Here is a 20,533-nt window from a genome sequence, read left to right on the forward strand (position 1 = left end):
CCTGAAAGCAAGAATCAGATGCTTAACCTACTGAGCCACCCAGGTGAACCTTAAAGGGCTTTTTTTTTTTTTTTTTTTTTTTGAGAGAGAGAATGAATGTGAGAGTAAGAGCAAGAAAGAAGGAAAAACAGACTCTCCATGGAGCAGCGAGCCAGATGCAGGGCCCGATCCCAGGACCCTGAGATCATGACCTGAGTCGAGGGTAGACATTTAACCGACTGAGCCACCCAGGAGCCTCAAGGGCAATTTTAAATGGTAAAGAGTTGCCAAATATAACTCGGTAGGTCTCTTCTCAGACCCACCTGAAGCAGGGAAGCCTCCCAGTCTGAACACACGAATCAGGTGTTTCAGAGACTCTATGCTCAGCTTGCTCATGAACAGTGAAAATGAGGTACTAAGGTCTTTGAGATCTTTCAGTTTGACAGAAATTATCTTTGTACAAATTCTGAGTAACACTTACATAAAAATGTGAGGATAAAGAATTCTGATTAAACATGGCAGAATGAACATTTCTATCTATCCCTACTCCTTCCCCAAACACCACCAGAATGATGATGAAGGCCTGTAGCAGAACAAGAAAACAAACAGTTCAGATAAGCAGGAGAGACAGCACCAAGAGCTGTTTCTACAAAAAGAATAATAAACTGATGGATTATTCTGAAAAAAAGTAATCCTAGTCAAGCGAACAGCTTAGCTGTGAACAATACTTACATAATCATAATAATGCAAGTATTGAGTTTCCTCAGCTGCTGCTAAGGTGCTCAGTCCTTCTGAGGAAGCTTCACTGGGTGACTCGAAGCAGGTCCAGCAGTGCCCCCTCAGCATTCACCCACACCATGGCTTTGGTCTTGGAGCTCATCTGCATCTACTTGGCCCTCGTCCCACACCGTAAGAAGTGATGGTTCATGGAGGATAAGATCAGTGCCCTCATTAAAGCGGCGGATGTAAATGTTGAACCTTTTGGGCTGGGCTTGTTTGGAAGGCCCTGGCCAATGTCAACATCAGGGCCTCGTCTGTAATGTCTGTAACGCAGGGGCTGGTGGACCTGCGTCAGCAGCCAGGCCTCTGCCAGCAGGAGGTCCTGCTCCCTCCACCAGGGCTGCCCCAGCTGAGGAGAAGAAAGTGGAAGCAAAGAAAGAATCAGAGGAGTCTGATGATGACATGGGCTTTGGTCTTTTTAACTAAACCTCTTCTGTATCCTGTTCAATAAAAAGCTGAACTCTTGAAAAAAAAAAAAAAAAAACTGTAAGGGACACCTGGGCGGCTCAGTCACTTAAGCATCTGCCTTTGGCTCGGGACCCCTGGATGGGGCCCTCAATGGGCTCCCTGCTCAGTGGGGAGTCTGCTTCTCCCGCACCCTCTGCCCCTCCCCCCACTTGTATGCATGCTTTTCTCTCTCAAATAGATGTATAAAATCTTTAAAAAAAAAAATGTAAGCACTGAATGCTAATTTAACAACGAAAGTAACATATTAAGCATGCAGCCCAGAATGAGTACGAGATGGGAGACGTGAAAGAACAGGGAAAGGGGAAAAGGGAGTGTGTGGTGTCTACTGTGGTTGAGGGAGGAATATGCAAGAAAGACTCTAATCTTTTCTAGTAGGAAAGAAATAATGCCTCAAATTGGGGAAAAAAAAAAAGTCCAGAAATAGTGGGAAAAATGTTACTTAGAAACACAGAGTTTAAATGCCAGAAGAAACAGTTAAAGGAGCTGAAAGAATCCATCTCAGGGAAGAAGACACTGCCCGTTTCTGTTGTTGTTACAAACCCAGTAGTCCCATTTGATTATTTAAAATAGGTTCATTAATTTCATTTAAAAATAAAAATTAACTAAAGAGAAATGCCAAATCTCAGATGAGAACCAAAATACTCTACACAGTCTCTTGGAGTTGTAGCACGTCTAAATTAAAGATATACTGAGGGCGGAGACAAGCTGCCAGGATCATCACTCTCCAATCTGTACAGTAATCTGTTCCTTTCATTACCCAACACTTTTTGTCTTCACAGATGTTTACTGAAAGAGATACTGGAAATTCTAAATGTCCTTTCTGTTCAGTTCCACAAACATTTCTAGAACATCTACTATATGTCAGGCCCTAAAGCCAGAAATTGGGGACATGAAGAATAAAAATAATAGTGGAAAACGAATTTTCCTGATTTCAGAGACCTTAGGAGTCTAGTAGGAGAGTGAGACACATGAATAAACTATAATCAATGGGATAGTCAGAGAGAACCTTTTATAGACTCTTTTTTTTTTTAAGATTTTATTTATTTATTTGACAGAGAGAGATCACAGGTAGGTAGAGAGGCTGGCAGAGAGAGAGAGAGAGAGGGAAGCAGGTACCCCACCGAGCAGAGAGCCCGATGTGGGACTCGATCCCAGGACCCTGAGATCATGACCTGAGCTGAAGGCAGCGGCCTAACCCACTGAGCCACCCAGGCGCCCCCAGAAAGAACCTTTTAAAAATGCAGCTCAGATAATGGGAGTGGGAGCCTTTAATAAGGCTGATTAAGGAATGCTTCTTTGTGGAAGTCCTAGTTGAACAAACCCCTAGCAGAGTGAGGGAGCAAGCTGGGGGTAGGGGGGTGGGAGGGTGTAGGTCCCAGGCAGACTCATCAGCCTTGTCTTGTCTCCTGCTGTCTTGATAGTACCTGGGACCCTGGAAACAATTAGTAAATATGTATCGTCCGGAGGTTTGGTCAGTAACCCCTGCAGCATTAGAATAAACTATGTCCTATTAAAACTAGCCGCTACTTGTATCCAAAGTATCTTAACTTAAAGATTAGACCTAGGATCAGCAGAGGGAAATTGCCTCCCTACATATAAGCCATTAGTTCTTCTACAACTCTAAGAGTAGGCAAGAATGACTAATTTACAGAGGAGTCAAAACACATGTGGTCTGAAATTTTAATTCTTTGGACCATGCCAAAAGAGAGTTAATTTCTGGCCCCTTCCTCTTGAACATCTTGCCAAATGAGGTGTGTGAGAAGCTCTACATCCAGGCCCCAGCAGTTTCCACACTGAAAGATGTGCTACAGGCCATTCCTTTCAAAGAAGCTGTGGCTTAGAATAAGTAGGAGATGTGAACCTGCCAAAACTTCATTTCTCCCAAGACTCTCAGTGTTTGAGCTTCTTGAGTCCCTGAGGATGATTTTAACCTTTATCAAGATACATGTTTTTCACACATCATGGTTCCTCACTTACCAGATAAAAATCTGGTTTGTATTTAACTAAAGAAACAACAATCAATTCCAATGTTGGGAGATTAGAGTAATTTGACATGTCAGATTTTTGTCATATAGTGACTTCAGAACCTAACCCTTGTTACACAATCGGTTAAGCTATGCTTATTATTAACCAATACTGTCTTTACTCAATTTCTGCTACTTAATTTCTAAGTATTATCTTCAAACTTGTGCTCTCTTGCACATTTCTCCATTGTCCTGCTACACTGTTCAATTTTTAAAGTCTTATTTAACATTTGAGGAAAGAAATAAAAAATATACATACATATGCAATCCAAGATAATTTCAACCCCAAATAAATTCTATACAGAAAATCATTCACTAGGGGCGCCTGGCTGGCTCCATCAGTAGAGTGTGTGACTCTTGAACTCAGGGTCATGAGTTCAAGCTCCACAATGGCTGTAAAGACTACTTAAACAAATAAAAATCCTTGGGCGCCTGGGTGGCTCAGTGGGTTAAGCCCCTGCCTTCGGCTCAGGTCATGATCTCGGGGTCCTGGGATTGAGTCCTGCATCAGACTCTCTGCTCAGCAGGGAGTCTGCTTCCTCCTCTCCTCTCTCTGCCTGCCTCTCTGCCTACTTGTGATCTCTTTCTGTCAAATAAATAAATAAATAATCTTTAAAAAAATAAATAAAAATAAAAATCCTTAAAAATATATCATTCACTAAATTTTCAGACAAGTATGTGCACATAATTGTTCTAATACAATGCTGCAAGCAGTATTAATTTTTTATTTCAAAAAAGATTAGTGAAGAACGTCACTTTTTAAACACCACATTCAATTAGCTGCCTTCACAGTGAAGCTTCTCACCATTAAATGGATGAAATCTAATAAGAGAAAGAATTCAGAAGTTATCCTTCCGAAAGGAAGATTTAAAAAATTCTTACCAAAAGCATTAAAATGACTTTTACTTCATTTAATTCTGTATCAGACATTATTATAATTTAGTTAAGTTTAAAACCTACCTTCCAATGCCCTTAAAAAAAAATCAAACTAAATACTTTCTTCAAAATCTATAAGAGATACACAGGGTAAATATTCTAAGAGGTGATCTCTTCTGCTACAGAACCTATACCGTATAGATTATCCAGCCCTACAACCAACCCCATTTTGGGAAAGACACAGATTCAAGATCAGAGGTAGGCAAAGTGATAGACACAAATGGAGAGAATACCCCACTAAAAACCCTCACTCACAAATATAACTACTATAGGATGGACTTTAGGAAGAAATAAATTAAACTGAGAGGAAGGACTTAGATGTATGAAGAAATAGGGAGCAAAGAACAGATACTAAGTGCCGTTGGCTACGTAACAATAGTTGATAATGGAGGGGGTATGTGAACAAGGTCGTACTAAAATATAAGATGGAGAATAGTAGTCGTCGATATTGAAGCATTTTTAAAGTACTTGTATTGTTTGGGAGGAGAATTAAGAAGTCTAATAACTATAGACAGTTTAAATTACTTAAAAAGCCTTAGGATAAAAAAAACACCACATGGACAAAGACAGTTATTCATGATAAAAAGGAACAATTTACAAAGAAAGACATAGTAATTCTTATTGGTGTATATCTAGTAACCTCACTTTTTAAAAGATTTTATTTACTCATTTGAGAAAGAAAGAGAGAGAGAGAGAGAGCATGAGAGAGCACAAGCCAGGGTGAGAGGCAGAGAGAGAAGGAGAAGTAGACTCCCCACTGAACACTGAGCCTGACTTGGAGCTGGATCCCAGGACCCTGAGACCATGACCCTGAGCGGAAGGCAGACACTTAACTAACTGACCTACCCAGGCGCCCCTAACATCATTTTGTTTTTTTACTTTTTAAACTTATTTATTTATATTTTACTGTATTTTATAATTTTATCTTACTTTTTTCCTCATAATAAGTGTGTTCTTTTTAACCCATATCCCTTGTTTCTCCCAACCCCCCATCCACCACCCCTCTGGTAACCATCAGTTTGTTCTCTATAGTTAAAAACCTGTTTCTTGCTTTGTGTGTGTGTGTGTGTGTGTGTCTCTTTTTTTAATCTCTGCTCATTTGTTTTCTTTCTTAAATTCCACACAAGTGAGATCATATGGTATTGGTCTTTCTCTGACTTATTTCACTTAGCAGTATACTCTCTAGCTCCCTCCATGTTGTTGCAAATGGTAAGTTTTCATTCTTTTTATAGCTGAATAATATTTGTGTATATATACCACCTCTTCTTTATCCATTCATCTATTGCTGGACACTTGGGCTACTTCCAAAGTTTGGCTATTGTAAATAATGCTGCAATAAACATAGGAGTGCATGTATCCTTTTGAGTTAGTGTTTTTGTATATTTTGGGTAAATACCCAGGAGTGCAATTCCTGGATCCTTGGGTAGTTCCCCTTTTTATTTTTGCGGAACCCTCATACTGTCTTTCACCATGGCTGCCACAGTTTGCATTCCCACCAACAGTGCAAGAGTGTTCCTTTTTCTCCACATCCTCACCAATGCCTGTTATTTCCTGTGGTTTTGATTTTAGCCATTCTGACAGGTATGAGGTTATAGCTCACTGTAGTTTTGATTTGCATTTCCCTGTTGATGGGTGATGTTGAGCATCTTTTCATGTGTCTGCCAGCCATCTGGATGTCTTCTTTGGAAAAATGTTCACGTCTTCTGCCCATTTTTAATTGGATTATTTGGGTTTTGGTATTGAGATACAGCAGTTTTTCATATATTTTGGATACTAAACTTTTATCAGGTCATTTACAGATATTTTCTCCCATTCAGAAGACTACCATTTCCTTCACTGGGCAAAACCTTTTTATTTTTATATAATCACAATAGTGATTTTGCTTTTATTTATCTTGCCTCAGGAGACATATCTAGAAAAATGTTGCTATGGCCAAAGTCAGAGAGATTACTGTCTGTGTTCTCTTCGAGGATTTTTTATGGTTTCAGCTCACATTTACCTCTTCAATCCATTTTGAATTTATTTCTAGGTATGGTGAAAGAAAATGGTCCAATTTCATTCTTTTGCATGTTGCTGTCCAGTTTTCCCAACACCACTGTTGAAGAGACTTTTTCCAAAGAAGATCTTTTCAAATCGTATTTTCAGTTCTCATGTGTTGAAGATTAATTGACCATATAATTGAGGGTTTATTTCTGGGTTTTCTATTCCATTCCTTTGATCTATGTGTCTATTTTTATGCCAGTACCATACTGTCTTAATTACTACCGCTTTGTAATATAACTTGAAATCTGAACTGTGATACTTCCACAGTTTCTCTTTTTCGAGATTTCTTTGGTAAATCAAGGTCTTCTGTGTTTCCAAACAAATTTTGGGACTGTTTTCTAGTGCTGTAAAAAATGCTGTTGGTATTTTTAATTGGGGTTCCATTGAATCTGTAGATTGTTTTAACAAAATTTGTTCTTCTGGCCCATAAGCATGGAGTAGCTTTCCATTTCTTTGTATCATCTTGAATTTCTTTCATCAGTTTTATACTTTTCAGAATACTTTTACCTCTTTGGTTAAGTTTATTCCTAGATATGTTATTGGTTTTAGTGCACTTATAAATGGGACTCCTGGGGTGCCTGGGTGGCTCAGTGGGTTAAAGCCTCTGCCTTCGGCTCAGGTCCTGATCCCAGGGTTCTGGGTTCAAGCCCCACACTGGGCTCTCTGCTCAGCAGGGAGCCTGCTTCTTCCTCTCTCTCTGCCTGCCTCTCTGCCTACTTGTGATCTCTGTCTGTCAAATAAATAAATAAAATCTTAAAAAAAAAAATGGGATTCCTGGGACGCCTGGGTGGCTCAGTTGGTTAAGCAGCTGCCTTCGGCTCAGGTCATGATCCCAGCGTCCTGGGATCGAGTCCCACATCAGGCTCCTTGCTCTGCAGGGAGCCTGCTTCTCCCTCTGCCTCTGCCTTCCACTCTGTCTGCCTGTGCTCGCTCTCACTCTCTCTTACAAATAAATAAATAAAATCTTTAAAAAAAAAAAAAATGGGATTCCTAATTTCACGTTCTGCTGCTCCATTATTAGTGTATAGAAATGCAACAGATTTATATACACTGATTTTGTATCGTACTCATTTATCGGTTCTAGTAGTTTTTTGGAGGAGTTTTATTTTATTTTATTTATTTTGAGGGTTTTCTGTAGTATCATGTCATCTGTGAGCAGTGAGTTTTACTTCTTCCTTACCAATTTGGATTCCTATTTTCTATTTTTTTTTTCTTTTTGAAGATTTTATTTCTTTATTTGACCGAGATAATAGAGAGTGTACAAGTAGACAGAGTGGCAGGCAGAGGGAGAGGGAGAAGCAGGGAGCCCGATGTGGGGCCCGACTCCAGAACCCCAGGATCATGACCTGAGCTGAAGACAGACGCCCAACCAACTGAGCCACCCAGGCGCCCCTCCTTCTATTTCTTTATGTTGTCTAACTGCTGTGGCTAGGACTTCCAGTATTACGATGAATAAAAGTGGTGGGAGTGGGCATCCTTGTCTTGTTCCTAGTAATACTACTTTGAAACATATAAAATAAAACTTGACAGAACTACAAGGAAAACTGATAAACACATGGTCATGGTACAGATTTTTTTAATATATTTCTATTAGAAATAATAGATCAAATAGTCAAGATGTTACCAAGAATAGAAAAGATCTGAAAAACACAATTAACTTCTTTGAATTAATGGGCCAAATCATCCATTCAAGAAATAAAACACACACAGATGAGTTACAGAGATTTACCAAATCCTAGCCACATCTTAACAATAACAAAGACTTGATTTTGTCAGACATGTTTTCTGACCACAGTGAAATTAAGCAACACTGATCTCAAGAAAGAAGGCAGAAGAAAATCGAAGCATCCAACTCAGAAAATTTAGAAAGAATACAAAAGACTAAACAAAGAGTTTAAGGAAGGAAATACACATAGAAACTGAAAATAATAAACCAGAGAATAAAGACATACTTAAAAAGGTTCAGCCACCTGGGTGGCTCGGTGGGTTGAGCCTCTACCTTTGGCTCGGGTCATGATCTCAGGGTCCTGGGATCGCTCCCTGCTGAGCAGAGAGCCTGCTTCCCCCTCTCTCTCTGCCTGCCTCTCTGCCTACTTGTGGTATCTCTCTCTGTCAAATAAGTAAATAAAATCTTTAAAAAAGGGGGGGGGGGCATTCAACAAATAGGGTGCCTGGCTGTGTAGATGGTTGGGCACTGGACTCTGGTTTCAATTCAGAATCAGCTCAGGATCATAAAACAAGCCTCCAGTCAAGCCCCATATCCAGCTCCGTGCTGAGCACAGAGTCTGCCTGAGACTCTCTCTCCCTCTCATCCTGCCCCCTCCCTCCTATGCTCTCTCTCTCAAATAAATAAATCTTTTTTTAAAAAAGGGGGGGGTTCAACAAAATCAAAAGCTTATTCTTTTTTTTTTTTTAAGATTTTATTTATTTATTTGACAGAGATCACAGGTAGGCAGAGAGGCAGGCAGAGAGAGGAAGGGAAATAGGCTTCCTGCTGAGCAGAGAACCCCGATGTGGGGCTCGATCCCAGGACCCTGGAATCATGACCCGAGCCAAAGGCAGAGGCCTCAACCCACTGAGCCACTCAGGCGCCCCAAAAGCTTATTCTTTGATAAGACAAACTTCTGAGAAGGTCATCAAGAGAAAAAAACAGTTACAAGTAGACAACATAAACAAGCAGAGGCTTTAGAAAGAAAGGGAACATTACGAGTAACTTAGTAAATTTGAAAATGTATACAAAATAGATGATTTCCTAGAAAAAAATTAAACTTGCCAAAAGTGAAGAAAAAGAAAACTGGCAGAACTTGGTGAAAGACAAGAGATGGGGAATGGAGGACATGCTGCGGATGTTTTTTAAGACTCTATATGCGTTGGGTTTTCAGGTGTGGGTTCAATTTACTCAGAAGGAGAAAACTAGAAGAAAAACACAAGAGCAGGCTGATGTCACTATAGCTGGATTTTGTTTTAATTTTTTGTTTTGCACGTGTACATGTTGGCAGTGGGGTGGGGACGGTGTATGGAAGTCACTGATTTAATAGGTATGTTGAAAAGGAGGCTCCTTTAAGTTATGTAAATGGAAATCTTAAGTGCCCAGTTGGATCTGAGTCAGGAGCTTAGGACAGATTTGAGGTGAAGATACATATTTTGGATTTAGCTGTTTCTAAACGATAATTAAAGCCACAGGTATGGCTGAAATGCTGCAGGGCGATACAGCACTGGTTCTCAACATGTGGTATCTGGATCAGTAACCTCAACTTCACCTGGAGGTTTAACAGAAACACAAATTCCCAGTACCCTCCCTGGACTTCTTGAATCAGAAACCCTGAGAATGAGGTCCTTCAATTTGTATACCAACAAGCCTTCCAGTGACCGCGATGCAGGCTGCCATGTGTGAGTTACTGCTATAGAGTGAGACATCAAGAGGGCCTGGGGCCTTGTCTTGAGAACTCCAACACTTAACAGAGGAGAACGAGCCTGCAAGGATGACTAGGAGGCAACAGGAGGAGGAGAGTAAGAAAACGAAGAGAGAGTTTCAAAAGGAGTGTTTCAAGAGGTTAGAGTGGCAACTTCTGTGATGTCACTTAAAATAGTTCTTGAAGGGACTGGAACTGGCTGAGAAGTGAGCGGAGATGACAAAATAGAGACGGCTTAGAGCAGTTTGATGATAAAGGAGAAGCAGACAGAGTTAAGATGGAAGAGGCTGACAAGGGAGGATTTTTTTTTAACAGAGCAGTTAACAAGCATGATGGACTGCTGAGGAAAGAATCTGGGTGAGAGGGACAGAGCAAGCGTACAAGAGAGACAGGAACTGACAGCAATAGCAATGGCACATTTAAGGGACGGGGCAGCTGTCTCCATCAGCAGGGGGAGCGTCTTATTTACAGTCTTCGGAATTGCTAGCTAGGATAATAAAAGCAGGCCAACTTTTTGTTGGCTTTATTATTGTTTTTGCTTTTTTTAAAGGTCTTATTTATTTGACAGGGAGAGAGACTGCATGCACAAGCAGGGGGAGTGGTGGAGGGAGAGGGATGAGCAGGGAGCTTGATGCGGGGCTCCATCTCAGAACTCTGGGATCATGACCTGAGCCGAAGGCAGACTTTTAATTGACTGAGCCACTCAGGCGCCTCCTATTATTGCTTTTTTAATTGTTACAGATACTGCACCCCTTACTGCCTCTACCAGGGCTGGCCTACTTCCACTGTCCTGCCTTTGGATGATAATATAAAGTTTCTGAAAAGTGAAGAGGGAACAGGATCCAAAGCACAGATGGAATAACTGGCCTTGGATAAGGGAAACAGATTACCTTTTTAACCAGAAGGAAGGACGTAAACATGATGGGCATGGATGTGGCGAGTCTCAAGTTTGGTAGCAGGAAGGTGAAGGAGCTACTCTTAAATGGCTCCTATTCTCCCCATGAGGTCATCTGCAAGACCCTTCCTACTGTGAGAAGGCTATAATCCCTCTCTTGACCTACTGCAGTTAAACGTCTGATTTGTACTCAGTGAACGAATTTCCATTTGTGATTTCGCTCCCCCTGTAGGCCTATCCATGGGGCAAGAATGGGCTGATCACATAGACTTGAGTATGTCTCAATGGTTTCTCATAGTTAACTGATAAACTGTTTTTGTTTTTGTTTTGTTTTGTTTTAAGATTTTATTTATTTGGGTGCCTGAGAGGTTCAGTCAGTTAAGCATCTGGCTTTGGCTAAGGTCATGATCTCAGGCTCCTGGGATGGAGCCCTGCATCAGGCTCTCTGAGGCAGGGGAAAGTCTGTTTCTCCCTCTGGCTCTGCCCTGCCTCTCATCTCATGCTCTCTCTCTTTCTCAAATAAATAAAAACACCTTTTCTAAAAATTTATTTATTTATTTATTTATTTATTAAAAGATTTTATTTATTTATTTGACAGAGAGAGATCACAGGTAGGTAGAGGCTGGCGGGGGGGGGGGTTGGTAAGCAGGCTCCCCGCCGAGCAGAGAGCCCGATGTGGGACTCGATCCCAGGACCCTGTGATCATGACCTGAGCTGAAGGCAGCGACCCAACCCACTGAGCCACCCAGGCGCCCCACACCTTTAAAAAAAAAAAAAAAAAAAAAGGTTTTATTTATTTGAGAGACACAGAGAGCATGAGATGAGAGGAAGAATAAGCTTTTGATTTTTTTGAACCCTTTTTAAAAAAATATTTTATTTATTTGAGAAAGAGAAAGCATGAAAATGGAGGAGGTGCAGAGGAAGAGGAAAAAACAGACTACCTGTTGAGCAGGGAATGCGATGTGGGGCTCGATCCCAGGATCCAGGAACTATGACCTGAGCCGAAGGCAGATGACATTTAACCCGACTAAGCTACCTGGGTGCCCCGATAAACTGATTTTTGAACATGATTTGGCATCTGTGTAGCCTGACTAAAGATTAACAAAACATAGTCCTTTTTTATATTGAGTCCTATTTCTTGGTTCTATTTCTTATTGAGTTATTGTCTCAGGATCCAACTGCTTTTGCACAAAGTCAATAAAGTAAATCTCTGACCCTACAGAGAGGCACGAGCCAGAGCCACATTTAAGCAGCCAGAGTACTCCTCTTCTCTGTCATGCCTTGCTCAGCAAATGCTGGCTTTTCATTAGCTGTCACTGGCCCAATTTCTACCTCTTCTTTCTCAAGTCCTTTTGACATCTATCTGTTCATTAAGATATTTTAAATTGGCTGTCACTGCACTGACCTACTAGTTTTTGTAGGGAGGAATTTCCAAGAATAATGTAGGAAATAAAATGAGGACCTCAGTGAAATATATTGATATGTCACCACTATTCATTTTCTTATTCTATTATTCATTCAGTATTTACAGACCATATACCCTGTGCAAGGCTTAATGTTAGAACAGTGGGGAATACCAAGTCCTCAAGGTATTTATAACCCAGAAATAAAAGCAATTAGCTCCACAAAGAAGAGGCTTGAGGAAATGGGACTTTGACTGCAAAGGAGAAATTAGAAATAAAGAAAAAATTCTTTATAGTAGAAGTGATTAAAGCAGAAATAGATTATCAAAGGAAATCCTCAAATCTGAGTAACTTTAAAAAAATATGATGACTTAGAGACAGACAGCCTTGCCTATAGGCAAAGGTTACAGCAAGCTCTCTGGAATTAAGCACACCATGACTCAGGACTTTCTGACATATAAAGAACCTACCATCTCTTTGCAGAAGGAATAAGGGAACCAACAGAGAAGTTTATTAGGGTTCTTACCCCCATATCCTCAAGTATTGCAATCCTTGAGCTTCCCTGCAATACTTAATCTGTCCTTCCTTTTTATCTTTGCTGCCCTTGTTCCTCACCACCAGTTTGTGCTCAGGCATAGGCAAGATGCAGTTTTTCCGTGACCTGGAATTTTCTGCCATTGAATCATGTCAGCTATGCACATACACGCTACCACCCAAGCTCTGTGTAAATGATTTGATGACTTAGGTATTTTAAAAGTGCCTAGCACACAGCAGATGTTCAATTAAGATTCATTTCCTCCTTTCTTTCCTTCCGTTTTTCTCTCCCTCCTGGCGAGAAAGGGAGGGAAAAAACAGGAACCAACAAAAGACAGATCTTCTGTTAAGATAGCATTCTTTGGGGTAAAAATACTGAAAAGGTTTAAACCACTTCTCATTGCCTACCTTGTGTCTGCGGGATGTAGGGAGACAGGAGTTTTGACCTTTTCTTTTCGTATCCCTTCTGTGTGATGTCCCCTAAAATAGCAAGAAACAGAAATAGGTTATGCATTATTCTTACTCTGTGGTTGTTCACTGTAAAAATAAAATTAATTACAGAGTGTTACAGAATTACCACATAGAGAGTAGAGGAAAAAAAATGTATAGTTCTTTGCCAAGGATTTTGCTATGTGTGATTTCCCACCGTCTTGGAGCTGACTTCTTGTGGAAAATTGTAGGGCTTGTCTCCACACCAGTCTAGCAGAGCAATATGCTGCATACCATGTCAGAGATTCCCGAGTTCCTAGGCACCCCTCGTTTCCCTTTCCCAGACCAAAAGGAATGCTGCAAGGCTGGCAGACAAATGGTCTCTCTGAAGTTTCAGTCTGACCACATGAATACAACTGATACAGGAGGTACTCAGCTATATTGCTATATGGAACCACGTAAAATCAAAAATCTAGTTCAGGGGAGAAGTCAAGGTTCAGGCACTGGGATGGGATACCCATAGGCCTTTCTGCATCCTAGTACCTATGCTTGAACCAGGGTTGGAATTCCCATATTCTCTCCCCTTGGTTCACTGGTTTGTATTATTTATGTACCTGGATGTCTTACAAGGTTAAATTTCTAAAAAAGTATACACAAAGGACAAGTATACATGCAACAAATGCAAGAAGAATGAGCTGATTAACAGAGGAAAAAAATGTGGTGGAAGTGCCAAGAACTATGCTAGGTACTAAAGAAAAGGTAGCAAATGAATGGGCAGAGAGCAGGGTGAAAAGGAACAGGAAACACAGGAGAACAAAAGTGCATTCAAGGGAAAATGAGTAATTCAAAGCTGGGGGGATAAATATATGTTGTGAGTTGATATGATAGAGCATTGTTTTCTAAAAAAAGTTTTTTTTTTTAATTCAGAGAAAACTTTATTTTAAAGTCAAAATCTAGTATAAAAAGCAATTTATATACTAAACTTCAACACAGAGACTTGAAACCAAGGGCAGTTATTGTCCTTGGTTGTTGTTAGCCTCAGCAGGGGACTGATGGAGTAGATAGTGGGGAGGTAGCAGTGCTCATTGAGGGGCTTAAGTAGGGAAGGCACCCTCTAAGACTGTGGAGTTCAGCAAGTTAGTTCACTCCTCCTGAGAAGAATGGGACCAAGAGTAGAGGCCAGACCTGTTACCCCAGCTACTACAGTGATCTGGACAAGTTAGCAGTAGCCTGAATTAAAGACAGTGGTAGAAGGGATGGAAAGAAATCAATGGATTAAGAGACACATTTGGGAGAAATACTGGACAGGATCTGGTGACTAGATGGGTACGTGTGAGAAGGTTTCTGGCAGATGGTGGTGCTATTCCATGACAGAGAAATACAGTAAGAAATGCAAGGTCAGTGGGCTGAAGAAGCTGAGTTTAGGGAAAGCCCATGAGACACACAAAAGGACACGTCATCCAATAGCTGGATATGTGTATCTAGAACTCAGGAAAGAGAGAGGATTTTGGAATCATGAGGATATAGCTGAAAAATAAACTGATACAATCTCTTTGAAGTCATTTGGTAATTTCTAACAAAATTTTGATTCAGCATCTGCATTTTTAGGAATTTATTCAATGAAATATTCACAACGGTGCACAAAAATCAGATAAGAATATTGCCCGACCTATTTTTTGAAATAAAAAAACTGGGAGGGGTCTAGATACTTACATTATAGACCATCTATGCCAATGGCTTTCAACTGGGAGTGATTTTGTTCCCAATGGGACACCTGACAACGTCTGGAGATATTTTTATCACAATGAGAAGAAGGGGTACACTACTGGCATCTCAGGGACAGAGGCCAGGGATACTGCTAAGTCTCCGGACATGCACCGGACATGATGAAGAACTATCCAGGCCAAAATGGCAAAAGTGTTAAGGATAAGAAACCCTGGGTCTACCTAATAATAGGCTGGTATTCCAAATATACTGGCACAGGAAGATGTCTAAAATATACAAAGGGTAAAAGGCAAGTTGCAGAACAGTAAGTATTATAGATCTAATTTTGTAAAAAACAAATAGGTAGGTTTCCATATATACAGAAAATAGTCTGGAATATAATGTATATAAACATTAAATTAATGTATACCCTTGGGAAATGGAATTATGAGGGGTTTCACTTGTTTTATATACTTGAACAGAGTTTGATTTTAAAAAGACTAGATGATTTGCATAATCTCAAAAATAAAGATTTCTTTCAATTAAGAATGAATGGTTCTATAGATATGTATTTGTAAGCAGTAAGATGATCACAGTATGTGTGTATAGATATATGCATATATACATGCATATATATACATATATACACACAGATTTATAAATACATATATAAAACAGGGAAAAACACAAGATACTGAACAGTTTACATAGTATTTTTAATTTCTGGAATAACTACTTTTACACACACACACACACACACATATGCACAGAGAAAATCTGGAGTTTTATACACCAAAATATTAACAGTGGCTAGCTATGGCTTGCAAGGTTATAGATTCATTTTAGCTTCTTTTCCTTTTTGCTATCTGTATTTTCTCATTTTTCTACAAAGAACATCCATTATTTCAAGAAGCAATATTTAAAACTACAATCACAATTACTTACTAGACTGCACAAACTGAATCACGGTGGCCCTTCATCTGGGCTTCTTTAGTGAAAGAAGAGAAACCTACCGTGCATTTTTTTGGAAAAAGAAATCAAACCTTGTCGAATTAGGAAACTGAAGAGTTTAGGTAATCTCCAATAATACACACAACTAACAAGAGATATGGCAGCCTACCAAGGAAACCCCTCTTAAAAAGAGGAAATCAAGTCTCTTATTACAAAAAGAAATAATAGAGCATTCTCCTGTCCTGTTTGCCACTCCAAAGTTTCCCCACTTCCACTGTACACACATATCCCACTCCCTGAAGGGCAAAAAGACCACTTCGGGCGGCTCAGAACATATCTGATAAAGTGAAAGGCCTTTTTAAGCTTACTTCAGGGTTTAGTGTCTCAATCGTTCACTGTCAGTAACTAATCGTGGGACAAACTGGTAGACTTAGTATCCTGGATATGAATCAACAACTAACCATCTCAGGTTTTGAAAAAAGTCAACCAATGGAGTCCAATTCAGCCAAGACAATCAGCCCCATAAGACCCATAAAAAAGCAAACCCAACTAAGGAGACCTAGAAGATGAACTGCAATGAGAATGTAAGGACTATGGTGATGAGCCTTTAAAATGTCCTCCCCCTTTTCTATGACCAGAAGACCCTGCTCAAAAGGCACCTCCTCTGTGACACTGGCCACCCCTTCACCACTTTAGTACCCCTTCAACTCTGCACACATCAGGACAGCACCTGGCACATCACCGGTACTGTGTTTGTGTCCACATCTGTGTCCCCACTAGACCCCGCACTTGAGAGCAGGGACTGTGTCGTGTTCATCTCTGTAAGCCCACCCACAGACTGGCACAATAGACCCTTGTTGAATGAGTGACTGAATGAATTAGTAAGGTGGAGGCAGTGAGAGAAGAACAAATCAGAGACGTGTGTACTGGGGTGGAAAACAGGAAATAGGAGAAAGAGAGGGCTTTACGTTAGCAAGAGCTGAAAGGCCCAGGGAAAGAAATATATGGAACCAAGTTTACTGAAACTGGACAGCCAGACCTCAAAGGTGACCAGAAAAACGGCTCCTGGCCTGCCTGAAGGGGGTAATGTAGTCCATAAGATCACTGGGCATTAAAAGCTGCAGGAACTGCTCCAGATATCAATGCTTCCCTTAGGCAGAGGGCAAGACTAGACCGAAGGACTTTAGTTAGCCCACCTAACTGAATTTGTTATTCCACATCTCTGTCACTGCCCACTGACAGACTGCGCTCTTACATTCTCACCACTAGTAGTCAACCAGTGTTTGCTACACTAAAGCAACATTTTCCAAACACCCAATTTTTGAGAATCACCGGAGGAACTTGTAAAATACAAATTCCTGGGGCATGTGGGTGGCTCAGTCAGTTAAGCAGCTGACGCTTAGTTTTGGTTCAGTGCATGATCTCTGGGTCCCGGGATGGAGCCCCATGTTAGATTCCCTGCTAATCAGGGAGTCTGTTTCAGGATTCTCTCTCTCCCTCTTCCTGTCCCCCTGCTCTCTCTCTAAAAGAAATAGATAGGGGCACCTGGGTGGCTCAGTGGGTTAAAGCCTCTGCCTTCAGCTCAGGTCATGATCCCAGGGTCCTGGGATCGAGCCCCACATCAGGCTCTCTGCTCAGCAGAGAGACTGCTTCCCCTCGTTCTCTCTCTGACTGCCTCTCTGCCTACTTTGATCTCTGTCTGTCAAATAAATAAATAAATATGTTTTTTTTTAAATAAAAAATAAAATAAATAAATAAATTTAAATTTTTTTTAAAAAAAAGTTCCCAGCCCCTCCGGCGAAGATTCTGATTCCCTAAGTCTGGATTAAGACCCACCTCCTGTATTTCTAATCAATGCCTTCCAATGAGGTTAGTTTGTTTTTTTTTTTTTTTTTTTTTTTTTTAAATTTTATTTATTTATCAGAGAGAGAGGGGGGTAGAGAGCGAGCACAGGCAGACAGAATGGCAGGCAGAGGCAGAGGGAGAAGCAGGCTCCCCGCTGAGCAAGGAGCCCGATGCGGGACTCGATCCCAGGACGCTGGGATCATGACCCGAGCCGAAGGCAGCTGCTCAACCAACTGAGCCACCCAGGCGTCCCAGTTTGGTTTTTTTAAGTTTTATTTATTTATTTTTAAAGAATTTATTTATTTATTTATTTGTTTGTTTATTTACTTGACAGAGAAAGCACACACACAAGCAAGGGAGGGGCAGAAGGAGGGGGAGAAGTAGACTCCCCAAGGAGCAGTGAGCCCAACACAAGACTCGATCCCAGGACCCTGGGATCATGACCTGAGCGAGAGGCAGACGCCCAACAAACAGAGACACCCAGGCACCCCGCAGTGAGTCTTGAGAATCATGTCTGCAATGTGCTGGGTGACTCTGACTTCATATGAGGAGGGGACAAGAGAAGAGGGGAAGAATGCTGCCTGAGTGAGATACAGCCTCAAGGGACAGCGGAAAGGGGGCTCACAGACAGTCATACCACAGGCATTCTTAGAACAGATTTTTTTTTGCCATCTGGCATATAAAACAAAAAGGAGTGCCATAACCGTACCTGTATAAAATTTGCATTAAAATGGCACAGATCTAAGTTAAACCTGTTGTTCAAGTTTTTTGAGAACTAAACAAATAAAGGATTAGCCTTCCCCTCCCACTAGGGTAACGTATTTCTGGGCCCACAGAGGGACTTTGAGAAGCAGCTGTTTAGGGGGGTCTGCAGCCCCCAGTGGGATGGAGGCTCCCAGCCTGTAAGGAGATACAGGGATCCACATGACTTAGGACTGTCCAGTTCCTAGGTATTACCACAATATACTGAATAGCCAAAACCAGACAAATAGATCCATGTGTGCGGTGGAACCTAAAGGAACTATGTCACCAATTTCCCTCCTCACCTACCTGGAACCAACGAAAGCAGCTTGGCACAGGCAGCCCTGGGTCCACCTTTAAGCAGAGTGAAGAGGGGGCTGGGAAGAGGTGCATGTGAGCATGCTGGCCAACCCTAGCCTCTTAGAGGTCAGCAGTGAGAGGAGTAAGAGTCATCTACACTGGCCGGCCTTTTGAGAGTCTACTTACACAGACAAGGAGGCACGGCACTGTGGTCAGCACTTGAAGAGTCAGTGCTAGAAAGAACTACTTCTGGAGCACAGCCTTGCCACTTCCTCTCGATAAGTCTCAGTTTCCATGTCTGTAAAATGGGTAATGATAACAGCTATCTTGCTAAGTTTTTAGGGTGACTGAGACTACTTGGAATGGGGTCTGGGCTATAGAAAGTATCAGTATCAACAAAGTCTTAGTGAAAGCCTCCTGAGGCATACCCTACTTGCCAGTTCGGGGTAGGAGTGGAGGAGGGCAGCTAAGAGAGAAAAAGGAAGGCAAACAACATGGCGAATACTTGGTAACTGAGCGCTGTGGGAGAGAAGCACAGCAGATACAGCCCAGAACCCAGAGGAAGCAATGTGAGCTCTGCCTGGGTGGAGAAAGGAAAGCCTTACAGAGCAGGTGACATTGTGGCTGGAGTCTGGCCTTTTATTCTAATACCAGAAATAGGATATAAAGTCCTAATGATGCAGTCATTTAGCAGTTTACTCGTTTTCCTCTGCTGCTGACTGGCTCTGTGTGGATATGGCCACGTTTGCGGATTCCTCTAGGATTCTACCACCCAGAGAGAAGCAGAGCAATGTCAAATAATTTTCAGAGATGACCTTGTACAAGCACCCTGAGCAATTAGGTGCTAAATAAACACAGGGCTTGGGAAATTCCAGAGGGTCACCAAGTGGTAGATATGTATAATCTAGATAGAGAGCAAGGATTACAGTTCCAGCCATAAACTCTTTCTGCTCCAGTGGAAATAAAAAGGTATGTGCCACTACAACTCTGCCTTCAAGTCGTACCTATTCAGTCTGGGGTGGCAACGGTTTGCTGGACTTGGGGTGTCACAAAAACATCTTTGAGCAATGAATGGATGACATGCAGAGTGTTAATAAAAAGGTAGCTATGTCTTTAAGAAGCTCCTGGTCTAAATAAAAGTGACAAGTGCTACGCTAGAGATCATGTACAAAATTTTAAGGGAATAAAAAAATAATGGTAATAAAAAAAGAATTATAATACTCCAAGAATAGATAAGTAAGTAACAACTCATCGAGGGCTTACTACATATAACAGTTTCTGTTCCAAGAGCTTCGCAACATCCCTTATAAGGGATGTTCAGTCCCATTTTATAGGTGAGGCTACTGAGCCACAGCAAGTCTAAGCTCCTTGTCTGGCAGGCATGCCTAGTCGGCACTGCACTATGCTGAGGATTTGAACCCAGGCAATCCTGGCTCCGGGACCCCTCCTCTTAAATTCTACTCTGTATTCATTTTACAGACAGATGCTCTAAATCTGGCCTCCAAAACTGGGAAGACTTCACAGAAGTTACTCTTAGGCTGGGTGCTGAAGGATGACAGGACTGTTCTCAAAACCACAGCTGTGTTAGAGGAGCAGACTTGCAGCAACGGAAGGATATAAAAGCTGTAAAGTCAGTTTCTGAAGAATAGACAGCAGCCTGACTGCTGCTCCCCGAGGCCCTGCTGACTGTGGAGACTCCTGTTGGGCCCCAACCTGGATGCTCCAGACACTTACAGTTGAAGGCTGAGCCTCATCTCATGGGTCATCAATTTACTTCTTTCTTAATTAAATGCCTCTATATAACACAACCAGCATTCCACCCTTCTAAAATACTCTGATATTGATTCATCTGATCTGCCTAAAAACCCTCTTCAATAAACAGAAAAGACATTATCTTTACTACAGAATAAGAAACTGAGATGTGAAAAAGATAAAGGGCTTGCTTAAAGTTACACAGCAAGACCAGAATCTGGGTCTCTGGCCTTTCCTTATTGTTCTTTGTCCATTGTTTATTTGTAGGTGGCCCCCAAATCAGATGCAATAAAAGTATAAAACTAACCTATTGTTCATAAAATGAGCAACATGAGA

General features: G+C 41.3%; 1 protein-coding gene across 4 annotated transcripts in view; it reads right to left on the minus strand.

Moving 5' to 3' along the window:
* Positions 1-20,533, minus strand: part of DIP2B (disco interacting protein 2 homolog B) — a 228,228-nt gene that overhangs the window by 107,666 nt on the left and 100,029 nt on the right. For all 4 annotated transcript variants that reach the window (XR_006604673.1, XM_045073202.1, XM_045073201.1 and 1 more), the window contains exon 2: positions 12,884-12,955. Coding sequence is in view for 3 of the 4 variants with exons in the window: in XM_045073202.1 (XP_044929137.1) it covers positions 12,884-12,955 (72 nt within the window). In the remaining variant the exon portion in view is untranslated. The remainder of the gene's footprint in view (positions 1-12,883; positions 12,956-20,533) is intronic.

Source organism: Mustela putorius, unplaced genomic scaffold, assembly GCF_011764305.1.
Source record: "Mustela putorius furo isolate JIRA1106 unplaced genomic scaffold, ASM1176430v1.1 tig00537227_pilon_pilon_pilon, whole genome shotgun sequence".
In the NCBI taxonomy this organism is placed as follows: domain Eukaryota; kingdom Metazoa; phylum Chordata; class Mammalia; order Carnivora; family Mustelidae; genus Mustela; species Mustela putorius.